At 45.4% G+C, this 22,475-nt stretch overlaps 1 protein-coding gene across 1 annotated transcript; it reads right to left on the bottom strand.

Annotated features, from left to right (window-relative positions):
- Positions 1-8,363: 8,363 nt before the first annotated feature.
- LOC144178007 (uncharacterized) lies at positions 8,364-21,844 on the bottom strand. Its single transcript, XM_077705557.1, has 5 exons — positions 21,716-21,844; positions 18,792-19,137; positions 15,968-16,206; positions 12,472-12,991; positions 8,364-9,266 (listed from the first exon to the last, which is right to left on the bottom strand). Exons 1-5 carry the CDS (start codon positions 21,810-21,812, stop codon positions 9,026-9,028), a joined length of 1,443 nt encoding a protein of 480 aa, XP_077561683.1. The 5' UTR covers positions 21,813-21,844; the 3' UTR covers positions 8,364-9,025.
- Between the last annotated feature and the right edge of the window lie 631 nt (positions 21,845-22,475).

The following is a 22,475-nucleotide window of genomic DNA, read 5'->3' as shown; positions in this document are numbered from 1 at the left end:
CCGAACCCACGACCTCAAGAATACGCGGCTGGTGCGATAACCACTATGCTAACAGCTTGGACGGCGTCGTATAGGGGATAGTGAGCGGTGACGTGTGGAGGTTGAACGGCGGCTATCGGCATCAGAGCGGCTGAAATTGTTGAAACTGGCGGCAGAAAACAGTGACCCGTGTGACACGTCTGTCACTAGTTTCGAAGACCCGCGTGGAGAGCAAAAAGTTTCGGATTCCGGCATTGTCATTAATTCTGGATACAGGGCGGCCGCAGTAACCGGTTACATGCCCTGGAAGTCGGCAAGCGAAACAGATGGGGTGGTTTGACACCTTCCTACTTTCCACCCAAAGTTAACTCAAACCTATGCCTTAACGACTAAAACATTTTTCGCGTTAAAATAAATACCATAAATAGCAAATACCTGCTGTCATTTTCCTCAGCATAAAAATCCGTCCAATCGTATGTTCAACGCCAACAAAACGTGCCGTTTTTGAAAAATATTATTAGTGAACATTATCTTCTTTCGACCTCAGTGTTGGCTGTGTTTCCCGTCCTTTAGTTTTTAATATTGGTCGTTCAAGAACACTACATTACGGGATGTGAAAAGCTAATAAGCAGGCACTGGCAATGCCGTTCATATTTGCATTAAACACTAAACTTTCTTACACCCTTCCTGGTTGAGACGGGTGTAAAAGTCTTGTCCCATGGCGCACACCTTTAAAAGGTGTTTTGGTTAAAAAAGAGAGCACGGATGAAAAAATGTGTTGGTTTGAACACCCTTAAAAACGCTGAAGGTTGCTTAACTAAGGTGCAAAATAAGGGTGTGGGCAGCGCAGCTACGCGTACAATTGTGGGTCGATGGAGCGCGCAGTATTACATACAGACACATTGAACACGCACAAGTCCCACTTGAACAACAAATGGCAAGAGCAACAAATCCAACGAGATCCACGAGTACAGCCAGTGCATACTTATAAATGCATCTGCTCTGCTTGCTGTTATAGCCAGTAGAGGAATGCTCCCCGATAGAGTCGGTGGGCTTGTCGCAAAAAACCGACATTTTAGCGCTAAATTTGCAGGTATGCATTTCAATGTGAGCATAAACAATTCAGCATGCGTATTTACAAATGCGTTTTCATCGCTAGGTATTTATTATATTTTATAGGTTGTAAAATTTTATAAATTAACAAACAGATATTCCCCGCCATTTCAATACCCTTCAAGAAGGGTGGTCATTATTTCAAAACTCTTTTCCTTAAAAGAGTGTGAAGCTACAAATTAATGTATTGGAAACTAAGTGAAAGGGTGTAAAGAACAAGATTGCCAGAAAGAGGCTGTAAGAAAAAACCGCTAAGAAAAAAGGTGTAAGAGACTTCCAAATTCAGGGTATTTTATACCCGTTCACAAGGGTGGACTCAACATTTTCTACAAGGGGGGGGGGGTGATGTTTTGTACCTCGCTATGTGTAGAAGAACATGAATTGGCATAATTTAATACCAGTGAATCTGTTGAAGCTGGAGTTAGTTTCGGTAGCGTTGGCAAAAAAATACCGATTAAAAAACAGCACCGCATGTAAAGGGTGCACCAAGCAAGATAAGGAACTTCGACTTGAAACGGGTTTTCGAGCCTGTTTTAGTGTAAGCACAAGGGGCGCTTGCGCATGCGCACCGGCTGTTGATATACCATTTCGAAGGTGCTAGTATTTTTTGGGTTCTAAAACGCGAACAAATTGCCGGATCTTGCACTGGTGCTGCAAGGCTGGAGAAACAGCAGAGCTGGGGGTCTACCTAGCTTGTTTCCCCTTGGATCCTCTGTCAGTGGAAGGGCCAACAGGAGCGGCCTTACAAAATCCGGCTAAACTTGGCCTCACGCCTGAGCACTAAGCCTACCCTAGCAAGAACATCGCAAAACCTAACAAAACTTTACAAATCCGAGCAAAACGTAGCAAAACTAAGCAAAACCGTAAGAAGCTTGGTCAACACCAGCTCCGCTGTTTTTTTTTTTTTTTTTGGAAATTAACACTCATTTCACACACCTTGAAACACCCAACAAAAACCAAAGCGTGTTGCAGTCGGTCACTAAGCTTTTCACCACGCAAATATAGCCGCTCTGATTTTAAAAGCTTTAATCGACGTTTCACGTGCCAAATCACGTGAAACACCACGTAACTTGGGCATGTGAAACTTGGGCCGCGAGCCCAAGAAACCAGTGATCATTAGACACGAGCGATCATTGCAGACCAACAATTTTTTTGTGGTTTTGAACATTTCTTGCGAAGTGAAGAGGAGGGTTCGAGAGGATAATTTGTACTTCACAGTGAAATTATACATGCATAAACGGGGTTAATCAATCAAAAGCTGAACACCTTTTTTCCCACTCTTTGGACCTCCTACGAACAACCCAGTGTGTTGAAGCTGGTTAACCCTTTTTTCCCCACAAAAAGGGTGTAGAGCTACGAAAAGCGTGTCGAGATCCAATAAAAAGGGTGTGATGGTCTCGCAACACCCCTTTCCAACTTATGCTACATCCTTTCGGCAAAAATGATTTAAACACGAGTAGTGTGTATGTTATACTGGATGATTTTTTATGTGAATTGTGCAGTGTTAGCCTCGTATACTAGGGGAAACCGTTACAGGTGTACGCTTATTGCTTACATCGTGCTTTTCTACCCTGCACTAGTTCTTCGGCCTCAGTCATACTGCAGGGTTTCGGGTTCACGACAACTTTATATTCGCCTGTTTTATAAAACATGCGAATATAAAGTCGCTACACCTGCTTAGTAAAAGAAAACATATGCCATGTTTTCCGTTTCCAAGAGGGTGTGTCAATGCATGGCGTCCTCTAAATGCCACTAACCCTGAAATGCAAGTTTGGGTTTCTGCGGCGAGCACATAGATATGCTGTTGTGAGTATTCCCAGCCTTGATTGAAATTTCTTGTTTTGAAGTTTTAACAATTTTATTCTTACTTGCAACTTCACGAGGGGGCAAATTTGTTTTGTTTTCATCATTCGGCGGTGACCTTTCACGTTTCCTTTCTTTGCTTTTTTGTAAATGGCAATCACTTTTATATGAACTTATTTTCTGAATTCGCCTAATGTGAAATGGCTTCAGCTTTTACTCCTTGAATGCTGTTCACAACACCTTAATGTGATGGTAGTTCAGGGGAACTGATTTTGTGCTTTCATGGGATCAAATGCACACTTCTAGGGAGTACCAAAATGAAGCGAAAAATCTATAATTTGTCTTGTTCACTATATATTGACATATTACTTATATTGCTTGATGAACAGTTTGCGGCGAGGGTAAATATAGCGCAGAAATATTCCGCGGTCCATGCGAATTCTGCCTTGGAACGGTACGTATGGAAAAGTGGGCCATGACAATTATTATCCGTCCTATAGTCTGAGCGCCAAAGAGCGGTCAAACGCTTCTCTGTGTTCACGCAGATTTAGCCAACGAAGACTTCTGAAATAATCAAACAGAGGTGATGATAAATATAGTGTGCATGCTGCTCGTTGAACGTCGTTGCCTTATAAAGCACGATAGGTGGATGTGTGGGTGTTGGGGTGTTGGGTGGCTGCTCGGAGTTAGAATGGTAAATGAATAATAGATGTCTGTTTCCTTCCTGTTGTGGTTCGCGGAAATAAAGTAGCCAAGTTTTCCCGCCTAGGACCCACCTACACTACTCATGACTCACTAACACCATGCACTTGCAAGCGCAACCCAGTGATGGGCACACTTTTCATCATGGCGGCGATCAAAGCAGCCATTCACCAACTCAACTGCAATACAGCCCCAGGCAAGAATCGCATACCAAGCAACGCCCGCTACTTTAAAACGTCGCCCTTGAAAAGAGTCTCGAATATTTCAACTCTAATTGGCAGACATGAACTTTTGCGCTCTATGGAAGGACGCCGACATCAATGTCATACCCATGCTCAAAACACTGCTCCCCACAAATACCCTCAGGCGCACCTCACTGAAATCCTCCTTCTGTAAGCTGTTTGATCACATGGTACACAATGCACTCTTGCTTCACCTTTAAGAGAGCGAACATTTTCCCCACATAATGTACGGCTTTCACTTCCAGCTATCGGCGCATGAAATTTTTGTCGGCTCAAGTAGGGAATTTTGGTTAACCTAAAAAAAAAGCACAAGTCAATACTTGGCTGTTGGGTGGTATCAAAGGTTCGTTTGAAAACACCACACACCAGACCATCTTGGAACGTCTCGCGTTTACCAACTGCGGCAAACACGGATAACCTATATCTCCTTCATTCGTAATAACCGCATGGTAACGAAAGGAATCAGGCATCTCCTGTCTCACGCATTCCCAATTGCACCGAAAGAAATTTATATTCCTAAATGTGGGTTCTATGTACCTATGAGTGACCCGGACGCGCTCCTCGCAGCAATGCCGAATCTACGACAGGCGAGAAGCCTATGACATCATCCTGTTGATCCCCAGCGGCTGCTCAAAGCACAAGACGATCCCCAGGAAGTCATGCACGTCACCCAGAAATATCTCAAAGCTTGATGGCTAGAATGCCCTCTTTCTAAGTCCGTCCTTCTGAAGTTGTGTATCGATTGTAGGGTTTTTCACGTCGACGCAACGCAGGCGATGAGGCGTGACGTAGTGGAGGACTCCGGATTGATTTTGACCACCTGAGGATCTTTAACGTGCTCCGAAATCTCGTGCACAGGGGCGTTTTTGCTTTTTGCCTCCATCAGAAAAGCGGCCGCCATGGCCGGGAATCGAACACGCGACCTTCTGAAGTTGTGTAGCCACACTTACAAAAAGCGAACAGGCCCAATCCCTGATAGCGAAGTAAAAGCAAACATCCAACTTGTACCCAACGTCTTCAATATTGACATGCTTCCACTCAGCGTTCCCCAAACTTGCAGCTACTCCATACCCTCCCTCCATTGAAACGCAACATCACAGAACTCACGCAATTATTACGACGTGTCTCCCACAACCATGACGTCCTCAAGGAGGGGCACACTCCGAAAAATTCAAGCAATGTGCATCAGTCGCTGAAACTGTGCCACAATATACCTGGCTTTCAATTTCACCTAAAAACGACAACTCAATATAATTACCCGCCAAGCCTACACACTCGCCCTAGGATTACTTCTCTCCATTTATGTGCAGGTTACTCCACCTGGGGGTACACAAAGCATGGGAACAATCCGCCTTTTTCACTGCGGCGTGGCGCCCCCTTGAGGGAGCGACGGAAAGCAGATCGGAGGTCAAGGTTAGCGCGGTGCGTCGTGGTTCTTGACTTCGGCGTGAGCGCGTTGTTTTTCGACGCTGAAAGAGAAGGTAGCTTTCCGTCTCACCTAGTCGCTTTTTTTTAAATCTTATACTTCCCCTGACGACTGCAACTGCATCAGCATGCAATCGCCAGGGGAACAATTCATTCCGGGAGGCTTTCTTGCCGTTACCAACGGCTAGACGGACTTGGCCCGGTTGGCTACCCATAATACCCTAGTAACACGGGCGCAGTCAACCACGGTTAAGCGAACCGCGGTTTGGCAAAACCGCAGTTTGCTGCGTTACACGGCAGGCGAAACAGCGGTTACCCCGCTAACTATGGTTAACTCAAACTGAGCTTAGCCACCTCAGTTCAGTCACGCTAACCGCAGTGCCCGCAGCCGCAGTGCTCAAAATCGCGCAAGTCAGTTCGGACGCAAGTGGCAGCGCATCAGCGGAGGCAAAAAAAAAAAAAATCACCTGGCGTTTGGAGGAGACGAAGGTTCTCAAATAGCGGGCGCCCCAACGCTGGCGTTCTTCGCGTTGCTCTCGCAAGCAGCGCGACTGCCCGTCAGCAGCGGCTTGTTTCCCGATCCACCCGATCAACTACGACAGAAGCCGTGCTAAATTTGCTAATTCCGCAAGTCGACCGCCACAAAAATGGATCATGAAGCAATCATGAAGAGTTTCAGCACTCGGAAACGATCGGCGCGCACGTCGGCCGTGCCTGTGAACACGCCGGCACGCCTGCCCGCACGGAACTGAAAGCGGCTCGAACCAGCCAAGACGACGGCAGCAAGAGCTTATCGCCGCTCTTCGAAATCAATCTGATCGCGGAAAAGAACTTCCACATACGAGAAAGTTGATGTCAGTGCGGTGAAAAATTGTGCTATGGATTGTAATTCGCAGTTGCTGAGATAGTGGCGATCAAATATCCACCGCGATACTAAGCCTAAAGTTCCCAACACCGAGCAGACCTGAGCAAACCAAGCCGGTTGCGAGCAGTTGGGGAAGCCCCTCTCCTCGCCGCGAGCGAGTGCGATACGTTTGGGTCTGAAGCGACTGCTTTATATTTCGTTTTGTCTACAATGTTTCTCTTTTGTGTTTTCTCGTCAAGTTAAAAGTGTGGTAATCTATTTTTGTTACGCTCACAACCAAGTGTCACCACAATCGGAATTTTGTGTGTAACAGACAAAACCGCAGTTTGTGTTAACCGCGGTGAAAGTTTCGTAATCACGCCGTTAAACTTAACTGTGGTTACTTCCGCTTCCCATTTTCAGACTGTCGTCTCACAGCCCTAATCCAGGCTTCTCGGCGTTGCCTGTCGCGCGTAGCTGGTGGGAAGCGAAAAAAAAAACGCTTCTTCTAGTCACCCTTGGCCCGAGAGGTGCACTTGTACGCAGCACACGAAAGCGGCATTGCATTCAAACGACACAAAAGTGGCTAGATATTTGCAGTTCACTTTGCCGACGATGCATGGGCCTCAGCCGAGTATCGGTGGATGCTGCAGACGGATGTTGCAGTGGCCCTCCAAACAGTTTCTCGCGTTCACCGCTAGGGCTTCGCGCATGCGCAGTGGCGTCTTGAAAAAGACGGATTGTACAAAACACACCGCCACTCTCACGTGGGCCGCATCAAGTTAACACCCGCTTCCGCAAACACCCTCAAACGCCTCGTATACAGTAAAACATCGCTCGCAAGTGCTGCGTTTTCCCGGGTACTACGTTGTTTTTGTCTAGTCTCGGCGCATCTCACATAGAGTCCCATGTATACAACTCCTAACTGTTACGTCGTGGCTCAGAGTACGTTCCTGGATCATTCTTCCCAATCTGACACTGCGAAGCCAACCAGGCAACATTCGCGGACCGCCATTTTGACGTTTAACGGGCCTGGTACAGGCTTTGCTACGGTACACTGTAGCTACGGAACTCACTGCATGAAGCCGCACGCGGGTGCGTTTCGTTACAAGAAGATGGCCCTGTGTTACTCTATGCTGTCACCATCATCACTGCGCTTACAACGGAAGTTCACATTGAATAGCCAGAAGTGCGTGTTTGCAATAAGGCACCACCGCAAGAATAGCGCGCGCTCTCGTCGTCATCGTGCCCTTCAAGCTTTGAGAACACCGTTAAACTTGGAACGACGAAATTTGTCGTGCCTCGTAGCGTCGTGAAAACGGGAGGCGCTTTCCCTTCAGGAAAAGCTCGACTAAGTAAACGCAGTAGATAAAAAGCCAGCGCGGAAGAGAGTCCACATCGCTAGGGACCTCGCATTGCCAAGCGTGGTGCTTTGCAGCGATCGCAAAAAGTGGCAAATCCACATTCTCGAGTTTATTAAGGTTCGAAAGCCAAATTTGCAGAAATCCATGGTTGCAAGCCAAATCTAGACAGTTTTCGTTCATTTTGAAAGGTTTCCTCAGTGCTCCGTTCTCCTGGTTGCTAAGTTTTGTTTACCCGGTCCGGCAAAAAACGTATGAACGGGGTTCCACTGTACTCAGATCCACCAAATAAGGCCAGCCTAAACACGCCCCTGCCCGTACCCGCCAACACATCCACGTAGCCACCATCCCACGAAAGATCTACCTTGTTTACAATGAAACACTTCGCAAAGCACGGATCCCCGAATCCCCAAGAAGTACGCAACCAACCCCCCGACACGATACAAGGACATCGCCCGGTATCCTCCGCCCACAGGGGCGCCCACCTAGTCACGGTTATCGACCACCATGGCAAGCAACTCTTGGCCATCATTACATACGCCTCCTTTTGGGATTTTTCTTTCAGAAGCCGAGTTGCCGGTTCTCCATTTTTAAAGTTGCGAGTTGTCAAAGTCAGTTTGGCCGCACTCACCGTAGGAATGTTCTCCATTCGAAGATATTCGGTAGTTTCAGTGCGCAGCACTCACGCGCCCGCTCCTGTGGTTGACGGCGTCGCGCGCCTCGTGAGTCGTAACCGAGTGATCGAAGACAACACCGACGACAGAAAGAAAACAGGGGAAGAAATTTTGGCGAAAGTGTAAGGGTGGGGGTGGTATGCCGAGACTGTGCCAGACACGTGTGTAAGGACAGTGCCTCCGCGTACAGTGGCGCCCAAGAAAGGATGCAAAAAACCAGCCTTCCATAAAAGCAAGCGTGTTGTTCTTTCAAGTTTACAGAAAGCGCAGAAGCCCGGCACGCGCTGCGTGTTGCACGTACATCCGTCTTTCTTCGTCCATCTTGTCGTTTCATGGCTCGTCTGACCCACGTAACGCGGGAGGTTCAAACACGACTGCGAACAAAATTCTGGGCATTTATTGCCGACCGTTTATTAGCAGGCATGTGTTGGGATAACAAATTCCGATTTCTCCCTTATTGTACCATTAAACTCTGGAATGCGGCTAATTTGATAATATACGAATGTTAATCTCCAGCGAACATAAAAAACGAACATAAACATTGCATGTATAGTCCTGATTTTGCTGCTCGATTGCCCGGCTGTGCTCGAGGGTGAAGTTGGAAACGTTCCTGTCGAGTTTCGAAAACTGTAACAATAAATCAATAGAAGAGGGTGTATATTATATTTTACACAGCTACCATATCTGCAGTTTCAAAATAACGATGACACAAGGTTATTCAGGCTTCAGTGCTTGGTTTCATTATAAATTGCGATAGTGACAGTTGCTAGGATGGCAATAGCGATAGCGGTAACCATTAGGTGAACATATGACTTCGTTGATGAATCGCGGCAAGAAATGTAGCGACTGAGGAAGCGTGTTCCCTTTACTTTTGCTGTTTTGTTAAGGGGAACGAAAAACTGGTGGATCACCGATAAAACGGGCAATTTTGTCAAGCAATTCTTGGACGTATTTCTGCGATGATGCCTTCAGCTGTTCCAATTCCTCCGCCCTGAGCGTTCCGTCTGGTCGGCCGGCGAATACATTCACAAATGAGTCACCCTGCGTGAGTGGCGATGCCGTTACAGTTACCTGACTCGGAAAGTTCAGTGTATAGGTGTCAATCTCCAGCCTGCTGTCCCGCCTGCAAGAGGAAACACCGGTCATTTTTTTGGGGGACAAACATTGGACACAGTAAAATTTTAACACAAGCGCTAACGTTTATGACACTGTGCATGTTGCAGCTGCTAATAGTCACAAGGCGCAATTGTAATGTACGGGAGTAGCTAACTTAGTATAACTAAGTTTTATAGTGCGAAAGGATTACTTCGCGCATGAAAATTTAGCGGAGGGGCATTAACGAGAGTGACAGAAACTCCGCGAAGGATTTTATTCTAGCGAAATTGTATCTGCTGACTCGAGACGCCGTCGGTGATGCTGTGGGCGTCGTTCGCCAAGACGTCCTTCTCACGGCCCCTCCACTTCCTCCTGCCTCTCGGCAGGTGACCGGATCGCGCCATACTCCGTGCCAATCACAGGCAACCCCTCCATCCCTAGAAGGCAGAACGAGGTTGGCTCGTTTCGCGCGCACCGCTTTTGACAGAAGAACGGAACCAATAAAAAGGGCAAGAAAGTTTCATAACGTAAGAAAAAGGCAGCTAGCAGCTTCTGTCATGAAGTGGGACTCGCAGAGTTGACCGTGGAAATAAGATATCATGCGTAAAAAGGGCCTAGTTACCAAAAACACAACTAGATATTTGAAATATTTGACGTCAAGCCGCCGCAGCGTGCCTCGCGACGGAGACCGCAGATAGCGCCACACGAACGAACGCATAGGCCATGGAGGAAATTTCTTTCCTTCAAGGCATAGTCAAACACCTGCCAACGCACTCGTCCGCGCCACGCCACCCGCAGAAAAAGGGTTCGGCTGTGGTTGGTGAAAGGCTCGGGACTTGGTTTAACACGAATTTCACAAGGGATTGGTTTATTGTTTTGTAAGGTTGGACAGCCTTCGTGTGCACCCTAGTTTCCGGTAGAGGAGTTGATTTTTCGGCAATTATTTGTTTCATTTAGTTGTGGTCCCTGTGAATATCAATGTATTTTAACCACCTAAAAACCTGTAAATGCCCGGCTTTTTGCGGTACTTTACGCCGTAAGAAAACAACATGACTGCCTCTTTGCCTCTCTCTTGATAAGTCGTGGTTGATAAATTAATAAAAAATTAAAGACAAAGTTTAGAAATAAAGCAGTCAAGTGGTCCCCTTTTAATTATGTAGTTATAAAAATGCAGGTATCGGTCTCCTCATGTCGTTGCGAGTAATTGAAAGCTGAAGGCTTACACAAAACTTTGCCAAGCTCATAAAAGTGGTGACGTGAAGGGAATGGAACGGGCCAATATAGGGCTTGAAGTGCACAATCGTAAACTCTTGCACATTCGGCCAAAATAAACCCCGCTTACTATCGTTTTCTGCGTATCTCCAAAGATTTCTATGCCCAGCAGTTAAAAAAATTGAAAGGTATTCCTCCTCGACATCGTAAGATGCTGTATGCAACCCTGATTTTGGCTTTATTCCGTACGCTGAAAGCTCGTCAATTCCAACCTCAATAATTCGAATTTTTCGATTCTTGGAACTATACACTTTGGCCCCACCTGGCCTCTTTAGATGCGTATGTATAACAAGGCCATTAATATGAACGGTAGCAATTTACCCCACGGACCAATCCAACTACGCGCCCCGCACCACCGGCTTGGTGCCGTGCAAACGGCCTGAGAAACGCACCGACTGGCTACACACTAGGCATCATCACCTTCGCAATGAAGAAAAAACGCGGAAACAAAGTACAACCGGGTCAAAATAAACTGAACCCACATGGTGCAGGTTATGGAGGACGTATTCTTTCGAAATATGTCAACAATGTCAGTCTTCACATCATTCAGAAAAAAAAAAAAAACGCGTCCGTTTCATCTCAAACCTAGTTAGGTATGAACATATGTCTCGTTATTTCAGACAGCTTCGATTTCTTTCAATTCGTAACCTGTATAAATTGCGACTCTCTGAAATTGTGTTCTCACAAATAAAAAGAGACCGCGATTTATTCTTCTCAATGCATGTCGATACTGCAGATCATTATAATTCAAGAAGCAATAGTTTTGAAACACAAACCCGGAGAACTAAATAATGCGAACAAATCTTAGCTTGGCAGATTACAAATTTTCTCAACTAGCGGTCGAATGTAATCGATGTTATAGATAAATCGCCATCAATGCGTGTACTTAGAAAACATAAATGTTATGTTTTTGCAATGCATATGACACTTCCCAGTTACATCATCTACAGCATCTATGTTTGTCATGTTTTTCACGTTGTGTGCGTACGAATATATTGATCCTTTATTGGTACTGTTTCGGTTGTGAGTAGTTTTGAGAGCCTCTTCGCGCTGTCTTTCGTCTTTTTTTTCTTGTTTTCTTTGCTTTCTTGAAGTCATGTATCAGAGATACCACGGTGACTTTTTTCTGTTGTTTCTTACCATGGCTCTCCTTCTTCGCATCGGATGATGACCCTTTATCGTGTTATGTAAGCTGTTTTTTTATTTTGAACTGCAATGATGTTGCTGTGTGTCGTGAGCAGCCGCCTAAATAAATAAACAAACAAATCAACAAATAAATAAAAATAAAGATAAATTAATAAATAAATAAATAAATAAATAAATAAATAAATAAATAAATAAATAAATAAATAAATAAATAAATAAATAAATAAATGGACGCACTATACTGCGTTGCACTGACAGACAAGGACGTCATCTCTCAGGTCAGATACGCAGAACCTGCCGCTGCCAGTGACAATGAGGGGGGAAATGACGAAGCACCGGTACGGCCGTTCACGCGGTAGTGACGGCTGGATGGAAGGCCGTACGTGGCTTAATGGGTTTTGAAGAAGGCGAAGAGGACAACCTCCGCTACCTTTCTTCGTTGGACCGAAAAGGGCTGGTTGTCGTCTTCAACGGTAGAAAGCACACTGCAATGAGCGACTTTCTCAAGACTCAAGTTGGCGGCCTGCCTAGTTCGTTCCTATCGCAGCCTACTGATGCTATCCTTCATTTTCACTAGTATGAACTTTCATTACCTCAGATTTATATAGCTCCCAAATGCGGTTCGAGTTATCGAGCCTTTCTTGCATTAGAAAAAACCGCGATTCACAAAGCCAGAAAAAATTTGCTCTCCGAAAATTGCCCCTAAATTATTTTGTGAGAAGTTGGTGCCCTGCTGATGTTGGCTCCTGAGCCCGCTACGAGGGTGTCAAGAAACACCACAAAGCACAACAAAGAGTTAAAAAACAAATACCTACTCTCTGACATCCACTAGCATTTGCACACCGGGTATGAAGACGTTGAAAACAACATCGGTGCTGCGAATGTAGCCGTCCACAGAAGCCAGTGCTGATATGGTGATATCCCGAAATCCCAGATCGAAGTGGGCACTAAGGCCGCAATCTCCGACTCTGACGACACTCTCGCCGCTCCGATACACCGTCGAAAGTCCGGTCATGTTTCCAGCAGCCACAGACACGCGGCCGAAATGCAAGTTGAACTCCTCCAAGTCACTGGGTAGTTGCGCGGGCTCGAGTCCCAGTGAGAAGACGAGCTTGCTAAGGCAGCCATCAAAGAACCACCGCTCGCGCTCTAGACCCAAGCTGCGTGGCTCCCGCCGTCTTGCCGTAGGTCCCGTCCGCTCAGCGTGGCTGTCGTTGCGGTCACTGTCGTCCGAACTGCCACCGTCGCTACGACGAGGATTCTGTCCTCTCAACAGGGCAAGGTAGCTCGAAGCGCTGTCAAGGGCCTTTTGCCAGGTTCGGCTTAGCAGAGAGCCTGTAGAATGCACCAGCAAAATTACTACATCACGAAAACTGCAATACCTTTACGTTGTTGTAATATCTCATTTGAAAGACAATAAAAGTGACTGATTGGTGTATGTTTTTCTCAATATCTGAGCGAGTTAACAAGGTGTATAAAAGAAAACGAACGATAAACCACTCCGCAAAGCGCTGAAAGAAGGGACAGGAAACGTCCCCAGACAATTTTTGAAAGCCGGTTTCTCGCTTTAGATTGAAATACTAGATTGAAATTTATGGCTCCTTTTCACAGGCTGAAAGCTACAAAATTACAATGCCGTGATGCTGACCGCTGAAATTATCTCTCAAATATTACACCTAAATGCGCCTTTTTTATAGTGTTTTCTGTAAGAGTAGATTTATAAACATTTATTATTTATAATCCGAACACAATACTGTTTATGATTTATGCGATCCCTTCGTCACTCTTGTGCCTAATGGGAGGCATGTGCCCTTATAGTCGCAGGAGCCCCTGCCAAATTTTGCGTTCGCCTGAATTTCATATTGTGTTTTTGCTGGTGTGGGAATTATTAGTTGATTTTCGACTACAAAGAGCTCGCTGAAAACATCTCCACATGTGCCCCGTACCTAATTATGTGATCGGTGGCGGTATACTTCTGAAGGGTTCGTAATTATTCACGAGGATCTTATTACTCAACTGTTAACTATATGTTCCGAACGAGCAGTAGCGTAACGCGCTCAGCGCAAAGAAGTGTTCACGTTTGTAACGTCGCGCTATATGTGAACGCTATAAAGCACAGACCTTCATAATCCAGTCTGCGCGAAGAAGAGTTAACGTTTCATACCCTCATGCTATACGTCACTGCTAACAGCCCATACATTCATAACAAAACAGCCCATACATTCATGATCGCGCCTGTAACTGAGGTTTTTCATAAAAATGGCGGATGTCAACAAACGCCAATACTGCCTTCGTAAAGAACTCTTGTACGGGTGGAGATTCTGTTACGCATTTTGAAGAACTTTAAAAATAGCAACGTAAAGACATTAGTAAACGAAAAAAAGTCGGGGATAACGACACATAACGACATAAGCTTCTAAATTTAAATATTCACGAAGGCAGTTCTGACCATTGATGATATTTAAGAGGTGCTTTTCTTTTCAAGCGTAGAATACTTGCAACATCATCAGTGTAATCCAATTAAAAGTTATAATTGTGATTGCATGGGGATCAAACTCCTGACTTAGCTAAGCACAGCGTTTGTGAAAGTTTGGAAGTATCATACAGCACTTGAGAACACAGCTACGAGTGCAAAAAAAGCTTCATAAACTTGGCAAGATGAAGGCTCATGTTGGTTTTCTTGAAGGTTGCTGTGAGATCGCTAACTTTTTCACTTTGTTTCTGCAGTCTTAACATTACCCTATACCAATTAAATTAGTAAATTAGATTTGTATATCCTTGGGGAAACGACGAAATATTGTTTGGCCGCGGGACCGGTTGCGCTACTCCCACTGCATGAAAGAAAATAGCGAGCCCATTTCTAGGCCTGTTGCTAGCGGTCTTGAACCGAGATTCCGTTGCTCTCAGCGAGGCTTGGCGATGTTCATAATATTTACCTGGGAGTTTTCGGACGGTCGCTTTATGCGGCGGTTAACGCCTCTTAGAATACAGAAGCACCATCTTACCGACACGGAGAACGTTCGAAGGGTCACACACTGACACATGCAGTGTTACTACTTTTTTCTGAAGGGATATTTTATCGCACAGATCTCTGCGTTTGTATGCGGGTCTGCTTTCCGCCGCGTAAAACTTGAGATTGGCTTGTCAGCCACGACAATAATTACCATTAGGATAAATGGGTCTTTGGAGTGGAAGAAACAAGATAACCCTTCACGGCCCAACAGATTCGTTTACTAAGTGGCGCCTGCTTCTGTTTCGGTTTCACAGGCCTGGGTAGTCACTGCAAACGTTTCCGATATTTTATTAGCTTCGGTAGTTCACTCATTTCGCCACCAGGGGTTAGAGAAATCACACATTAAAAACAACGCCCCTGCCGGCGCGATTACGCTAGCCGACTTCAAGATTCAAACTACTATTTCTTCTTGATATTCTCGCATTTTAAGGATAACAAGCGCAGGACACGAATTGTACGACTTGAAAAACACGATCGGGTAAAAATTAAATCTCTTTCCTTCGTGTGTGTTCCCTAATCACGCTTGAAAAATGCGCCCACAGATTTGTGTGGGCTGGGCTTTCGTCGTCACGAAAACTTAGCTGGGCGGTACAGGGTGGCCGGCTCGTCCACTGCAGCGCTAGCCATAAATACATTTTTCTTGCTTTCCTGGTGTGCCATTTATTCGAGGTTTTGTTATGGCTCGTTGGTAATGCTTTCTTGACCTCTAAGCTTTAACTTTTTCCGTAATCACCTATGCTTTGTTATTATTTATAATTATTAATTACTTTGATAAAAACTTCATTGTTATTTCTAATCACAAAATCTTATTACTAATATAAATGCTCCTGAAAACAATATAACGCTTATAACTAATACGTGCAAATGCAGTTTTTCGGCGCCTGATGCCGTTTTTAAGGTATTCTTACTAGCTGCAGATCATACGAATAGACGCCCAGCCCACACATATGTGTGCGTTTCTTTTGTGCGTGAAATACTCTGAGCTTTCCATTTTCACTTGTCGAAACATCATTAGGAATGGGTAAATACACAAAATTTAATTACATGTAGTCATTTTTTTTCTAAAAACGTTTTGTTGAAGAGGAAATGGGTATGAGCAATTGTTTTGCGGCTGCATGAATTTAAAAACGTTGCACACCACCATGCAGGTCAGTGGATTTTGGGGTCACGCAGGTGTGAAAAGAAAGTCTAATATATTTTCAGTCGTACATGTGAAACACCGGATATGCTTACTACTCATTTACTTAGTTCCTTAGCCCGCTCCCTCCCTCCCGCCTCTCCCCTTACCAGCATCTTACCTTCTTCGAGCACACCTTCTTCTTCGCTGTTCGTTGCGAATACTGTCACTTCTCCAAGAGTTTTCACCGCCATCTTGCGCAGTTCCCGTGCCAATACCTGGCCAACTTTTCTTTCGACGAATGGTTTTACTAGCCCCGCGATGAAATCGTAGCTGGTCTGGTTGGCACTGTTGAGTAGCAGACGAATCCTTGACATACGTACGTTGTGCACATGCACCCGTAGGTGATTCGGTGATGTCCTGAAATAATCGGGAAAGTGGACTTATTTTAACACTACACAAGCAACGCGAATAATGTTGATCTCACAGCGGAGAACTGCGGTGGTTTGTTGGCACGCTACTGCAGGCAGGGTGCAGTTTTCGCTGTCTACAGAGCTTTTGTGCGGAGCATCTCAGGAGACATACAGGAGGTCGTACTATGCTGCAAATGTGCACATGTTCTAATTGAGGCAAAGTAGTGAAACTCTGATTGGAATTTACTCTATCTGTCAATGACCCCCATGCCGTGAGGAAAATTACGGTAAGGTAATGGTGATGTACAATTGCCCCAGTTTGCAAGAACCATTTTAGCAAGACACAACTAAAAACAGCCCCTAAAGTTACTAAACCTAACACAAAATTATTGTAAAGTTGGCTGGAACATTACTTTGGAAAGCAGCCAAAATAACTCTGCACAACTGGGCGCGAGAGTACGTAAATTTAGGTATTTTTAACAATACCAGAGCAGCCACGACGGCAGGTTGGAGAAGGTGGTGCTAAGATTAGTCAACCTCCCCTGTAGACCTCGCGATGACCTGATGGAAGCGCCATTTAGTGGTCGGTGTATTTGTTGCCCATCAGATGCAATCGTCCGCATGTTCGTTCTAAATTCGTGGCTTAAACGTACTCAGTACGCGCAAAAGAGACGCTACAGAGTCACCAAAACTTCCTCTTGTGGTGGAAAGGATGTGAGAATCCGTGAGCATCACATTACAGGGAAGTATTCCTTCGCATTACCCCGTCGCCTTGTTTGTGTTGCTCAGTCATGTGCAGCTGGGCTTTGTGTTGCTGGGTGGCTCTCACGAAATGCAGAATATAACAAACCGCCTATGTTTTGATTTTTTTCTTTATTCTTCTGTCGGTTGCTAAAAAAGGCAGGTTTTGCTAATCGCTTTAGTTAGGCATATATTCCCCAAGAATGTTAAATGCCCCAGGTTTAACACTGCAAACCTAGTAATCACGAGTTAAAGCCCATGCTATGCACGTAGTGTTTCGTGAGACTTTGAATTTGCTTTAAATTTGGCAGCTTTCCCTCTAGCTGTATCAACTGGATAACTCGGTTAATCCTTTCGATATTGCTAAAGGGAATGCACACGTGGCGCGCCATCGATGGCGAGGCCGAGCGACGAGGCGTTGGAGAAGTGGCCGTAGGGCCCACGCCTGGTCATGTGATCTCACTTGTGGAGTAGCGCTCGCATAAATGTCTAGCCTGCGGTGAGCGATCAAGCACAGGCAAAGCAAAAGAGTCACCCTGTATTAATCACCTGGTACCACAGCGGCAACGCTCCGGGCTATAAATCGATAAAAAAGGCGCAGCTAGTGCGCTTATGGCTGATGATCATTTGGGACAAGATTAATGACCTTCAAAGCTGCAGCTTAGTAGAACTATCGCTCTAATACACATTAAGATTGCGACTAGCAACATGCTAGCCAACGTCAAGTTCTTTTTACATCTAGCTACGGATATCAGTGGAGGACGCGCTATCTAAACGCTTAATAGGTAGTTTTAGCATAAGGGCTAGCATACGCTAGCGTTACGGCGACGGGTAACCGTAATCCGAGTGCGCATGGGTGCGCGGTGATGGCGGTAGGCCACCTCTCGCCGGAACGAATCCTCGGGCTCGACCAGGCATGAGCGCTCTAGGCCCGGCACGAATGCGCACCTGCCCAGTCGGGTCCTGGCGCCCGGCGCGGTAGCGCTAGCATACACTAGCCGCTATGCTAAAACGCTCTAATGTTAGGCCTAATGCAGGGCCATTTGCTACCACCGTTTTGCACTGTTACGTTTTTTGCGCCTGTAATGAAATTTCTTTTCGTGCACAAGACGCGATCCGGAATTTAGAAACAATGCGTACCCCCGTTCGAACTTACATGACGCCTCTCAAAAATAGGGTTTCATAAAGCAAGCGCATGCCCTTGTGGGGAGCCAATGGCCACGTCATGCCGGGGCAGACCCGCATCCGTATGACGCGTCTCGAAAAAGCGGTCATGAGGACTGCGCTTTCCCGCGTTTACATCTACTGCAAATGTTGCTCGAGTTTCTGGTTATGCGGATCAGGATTACAGCATGTTTTCGCCAAGTGAATCATCTATTGCTTGAGTAATCCTCACGTATTAAAAATATGCTCCTTCTAAAATTGGTCGCTGTGAGAAAGCCCAGCGAGAAGGAACAACTGTCCTTTCATTTATAATGAAGTAAATGTCAGGTAAATATTGGGGTTGCCACAACGCGCTCCTTAATACTATGAAAAGGCTGTTCTGCTTGCGTTTCTGAGGAGAGGCAGATTGCCTTCCTAAAGAAGAGCCTTGAACTAGTTTTTTAACCGTTAGGTTGCGGCTCCGTGACTTGACTTTTAACCTTCCAAAGGGTACCGATTTATACAGAGCAGCAACCGATGCGTCATACGTGACATGCTGTAAACCCGCTATAAATATTTTGCTGTTTCTCGAGTCACTTTCTTATGTTAGAAACGTGCCATTGTTATTTGAAGTGTCCCTTCAACAACAAAATGAAAATCACCATGCTCGCTAGAGACCCCCCACTTTTCATGGAGGGCTGCACTTACTCTTCGACGGTAAAAGATGCCCGAAAATTGGCTGCCCGCGCGGTGAGGCGGAAGGTACTCTGTAGCACATCTGACCTTACGCCACCGCTGTAACGAACGTCGAGAGGCCCGCCTTCAATGTGGTAGTTTAGCCGGCTGCCTGAACTGCCGATGTTCAGCACAGCTTGCCCGCTGCGTCGTATATTGTGAAGGCCGGTCAGCTTCCCTTCGGAAAATCCTATGTTGATACCATACAAGTTTTCTGCTCTGTAGATCATATCAGGCAGTGAGACTTCTTCAAATTCATCCGAGAGAACTACTTTTTTTAGACCTCTGTCGAGCAGAGAATGGTGGGGCGTACACGACTCTGAAAGAAGAAAAACGAACTTTATTAGCCAGGCACTGTTGTTCTGGATATTTTTTGCATCATTGAATGCAGAACATGTTGAGATGCCTCCATTGACAATGTCTCAATTTACTAGTCTAAAACAAAATAAAAATTAGGCAGAGATAACCGTTTTAAGCGCAAGGAATAGGATACATAAATGTTAGTTAAAAGGGTAAATTACTACTCTATTCTGTTGATAACATACTTAAATTGAAATAAGCGAACAGGAAGCATCAAAAGAGAAGGCACACACACAACACCACTGGACTGACGACTCCTTATTTTAGAAGAAGATTACATTATACGCGTTTCAGCGCACACGCACACTTTCGACAACGTGTTGAAAAAAACATACAGATAAAAACAGATGTTCCTCGTCCGTTAAGACTACCAATGTATCGCCGACGGAAACATGTTTCTTTTTGTTATTAAAAACACTTCGAGCAGCCTACGCTTCCGTGCTTATTTCTCACGACCGATAGAGCCAGTTAGGTGAAACCAGGTACTCTATTATGACAATCTGTAACATGAAATCTAAATTTCCTACGGTGCACGAGCCAACAGTTATTTGGTGCTGCGTCAAGACCACTTTCGGACACCGACCAGTTTGCCGGCTATATAATTTTTCGCAACACAGTGCCATGAAATATACCATACCTACTGCGCACGTAGTGAATCTAGTCTGGTGGTTAGTTTTGCAAGTGTCCCTTGGCACGAGAGACTTGGGAGAACAAAACGGAAAGTTTGCGGGGATCCGCAATTCTGTTCACAGCAAACTCCGTCGTTTTAAAAATGGGGCTCCCCCGAGGTGATCAGAAGTCAGTGCGGCCGAGGTGGAAGCTGGCACAATTGTGTTTTACCGAATCACAATACAAAGTTGCTGAGAGCAACGCAAGGCAGAGATGTTGCTCTAAAAAAGCGTCTGCGGAACGTCGAAGCCCAAAACAAAGTAGGAAGATACTAAGTAGCAAGAAGAATGTAGACATATACTGCAGCAATTTATATGCAGCTGTCACGGCCGGCGATTTCATGCGGGATTATACACGCTCTGTTATTACTTGAAAACGGTGGTATGATCAAAACAACTTTGACCTGAAATTACCCGATATAGTATTTCATTGCCGTCGCGAATGCTGTCGAGTGCACCAGAAATATATGTGCAGAGAGAAAAGTCTCCATAGGTTATTCTGAAAGTAAGCTGAGAAAGAAGAAACGTCAAAATACACAAACTAACCTGTTTGATGACGGCATGAGCCATGCGGTGGATAAGAATGGTAACAAACCTAACTGAAAATAGGATTTTATACTTACCCTCCTGTCCCATAAAACATCTGCCTGACATTTCACATGCAAGATTGCACCGAAGCTCTATGCATGCGTCTAGGATTTTTTTTTTTCTAATTAGGGCTCTACAAAAAGCAGCGAGGTTTAAACCCCTTAGCTCCAAGCTAACGGTACAGTATTCCGTACATCCTTCATTCTTCCAAGCTCTCAGATACGTTTCCTTTTCCTCAAATTTTATTGTGTTTGCACGGTTCTTGCTAAAATACATCATTTAATTCTTACCTACCACACTTGTAAATCTAATACGCATTCCTACATTATTTCGTCTGCAAAAACCTATGACAGTTTCAAGTAATATAAGGTTGCATAGTGGTTCTGGCAAATGGAACAAAGGTACACAGCGCATGAGTTAAGGTATTTTAGTAGCTAGAAACCGTGAGCTTTTGACTGCTGCCATGCATTCAGTATTATCCACAGACTCATTTCTTACTTTACGCCTTGAAAACGAATCAAAATGAATAAACCAGAAAGTTAGCGATTGCTTTTTTGTTATTTGCGGCAATACCTTTCAATGTGATAGTCTTGACGATTCAAGCGGTTGGTGAGGAAGGATCACACGGTGTAATTATGTGCAAGAAAGAAAAGGTAGGGCTGCTACGCTATGATGTCATCAATGAACTTTCGGTTTACATACGCAAGGAAAAGCTTCTTCGCTGGTTTCTGCCGCTCGCGCTGTTTTAAATGGCCGTGGTTGTTCGTGGATTACCATTATATTTTTTCTTACCCTAAAAAAATATTAGCGCTCGGGCAAAATTTCTTGTGCGTTGAGTAATCAGCAAACAAACGAACAAATAGTTCTGGCTTAGCTGTTGATAAAGGCCATTTTCTAGGGGCAATACCTCCACCTGAAATGAGGTATGATGAACCACGCCTGCAGGAGCTACGCCACCTACACGCAACATGCCACGATAAGTTTTGCGTATACTGCGTTCGCCTTGTACATACCGAAACTTAAAGACTGAAATGTTTCGTCATTATATTGACTTTACACCCGCCAACGCAACAGAAATACAAACGTGGTAAACCAACGTTATATTCAGAAGAGCAAAATAAAGCCTTAACTTCTCTGAGCATCCGGCACGGTTCTTCATGTATGAAGGCGAAAATTCCGGCCACTTTAAAAAAAAAAAACCTTTTTAAATGCCCCGCTTGAAACCTCTAAACTAATTGTACAATTCCCATTTGTTCAGAAAGGTTTAACGAGGGTACTCACGGCTCGTGACAAACGGCAAAACCAGCGCGATCAGGCATGTACAACAAAGCATGGCGCTCCATGGATTTGTGCAGGGTTTTTCACGAATATTCCTCATTCTGTAGACGTATGTCCTGACGCCAAAGACGTTTTCGTATGGTGCTTGCCAAGCTGGCTGGACTTTGAAGCTTACTGCGAACTGAGCGCGGTTATCACGAAGACGGAAGGGCGCCGCTGATAGCCCGTGAAACATCGCGTAATCAAGTCCCGCCAGCCTTTCCAGGACAGATTAACTGCGGGGGGATGTTTCCTTCTGTAAGCGGTTGGCACAGAACGGAAATCCTACCCAGAAAGTGCGTATGAAAGTGAGTTTCAGACAGAGCTCCTAGAGTGGTGGAAAATAGTTGAAATGGGCACTTCTATGCAAGGTAGTGTACTGTAGCAAACGAGTAGTAGGAGTAGAAAACTTTATTATAAAGTCAGGCTATCTAGCTCTCAGAGTCTGGTGCCCTTAGTCCCGGGCCCACTTTGCTGCTGCGATCCGTCATGCCCGGTCGATCAGTCCGCGCTGGTCGTCCAAGGCTGAGCTGGAAAGAGCGGCTTCCCATCCGGAGGGTGAGGTGCTGGGTATAGGCAATCGGGTCTGGAGTTTGGGGCATTCCCATGGGGAGTGGTACAGGTTCAGGTGTCCTCCGCAGGATGGGCATCTTTCTGGGTACATGGTAGGGTAGAATTTGTGCCGGAGAGAGAGGCTAGAAAACGTGTTAGTTTGTAGCTGGCG

The sequence above is a fragment of the Haemaphysalis longicornis genome, unplaced genomic scaffold (assembly GCF_048455015.1).
Source record: "Haemaphysalis longicornis isolate Haplotype H1 unplaced genomic scaffold, Haemaphysalis longicornis Haplotype H1 scaffold_37, whole genome shotgun sequence".
In the NCBI taxonomy this organism is placed as follows: Eukaryota; Metazoa; Arthropoda; class Arachnida; order Ixodida; family Ixodidae; genus Haemaphysalis; species Haemaphysalis longicornis.
This window is presented reverse-complemented; position numbering and strand designations above follow the sequence as displayed.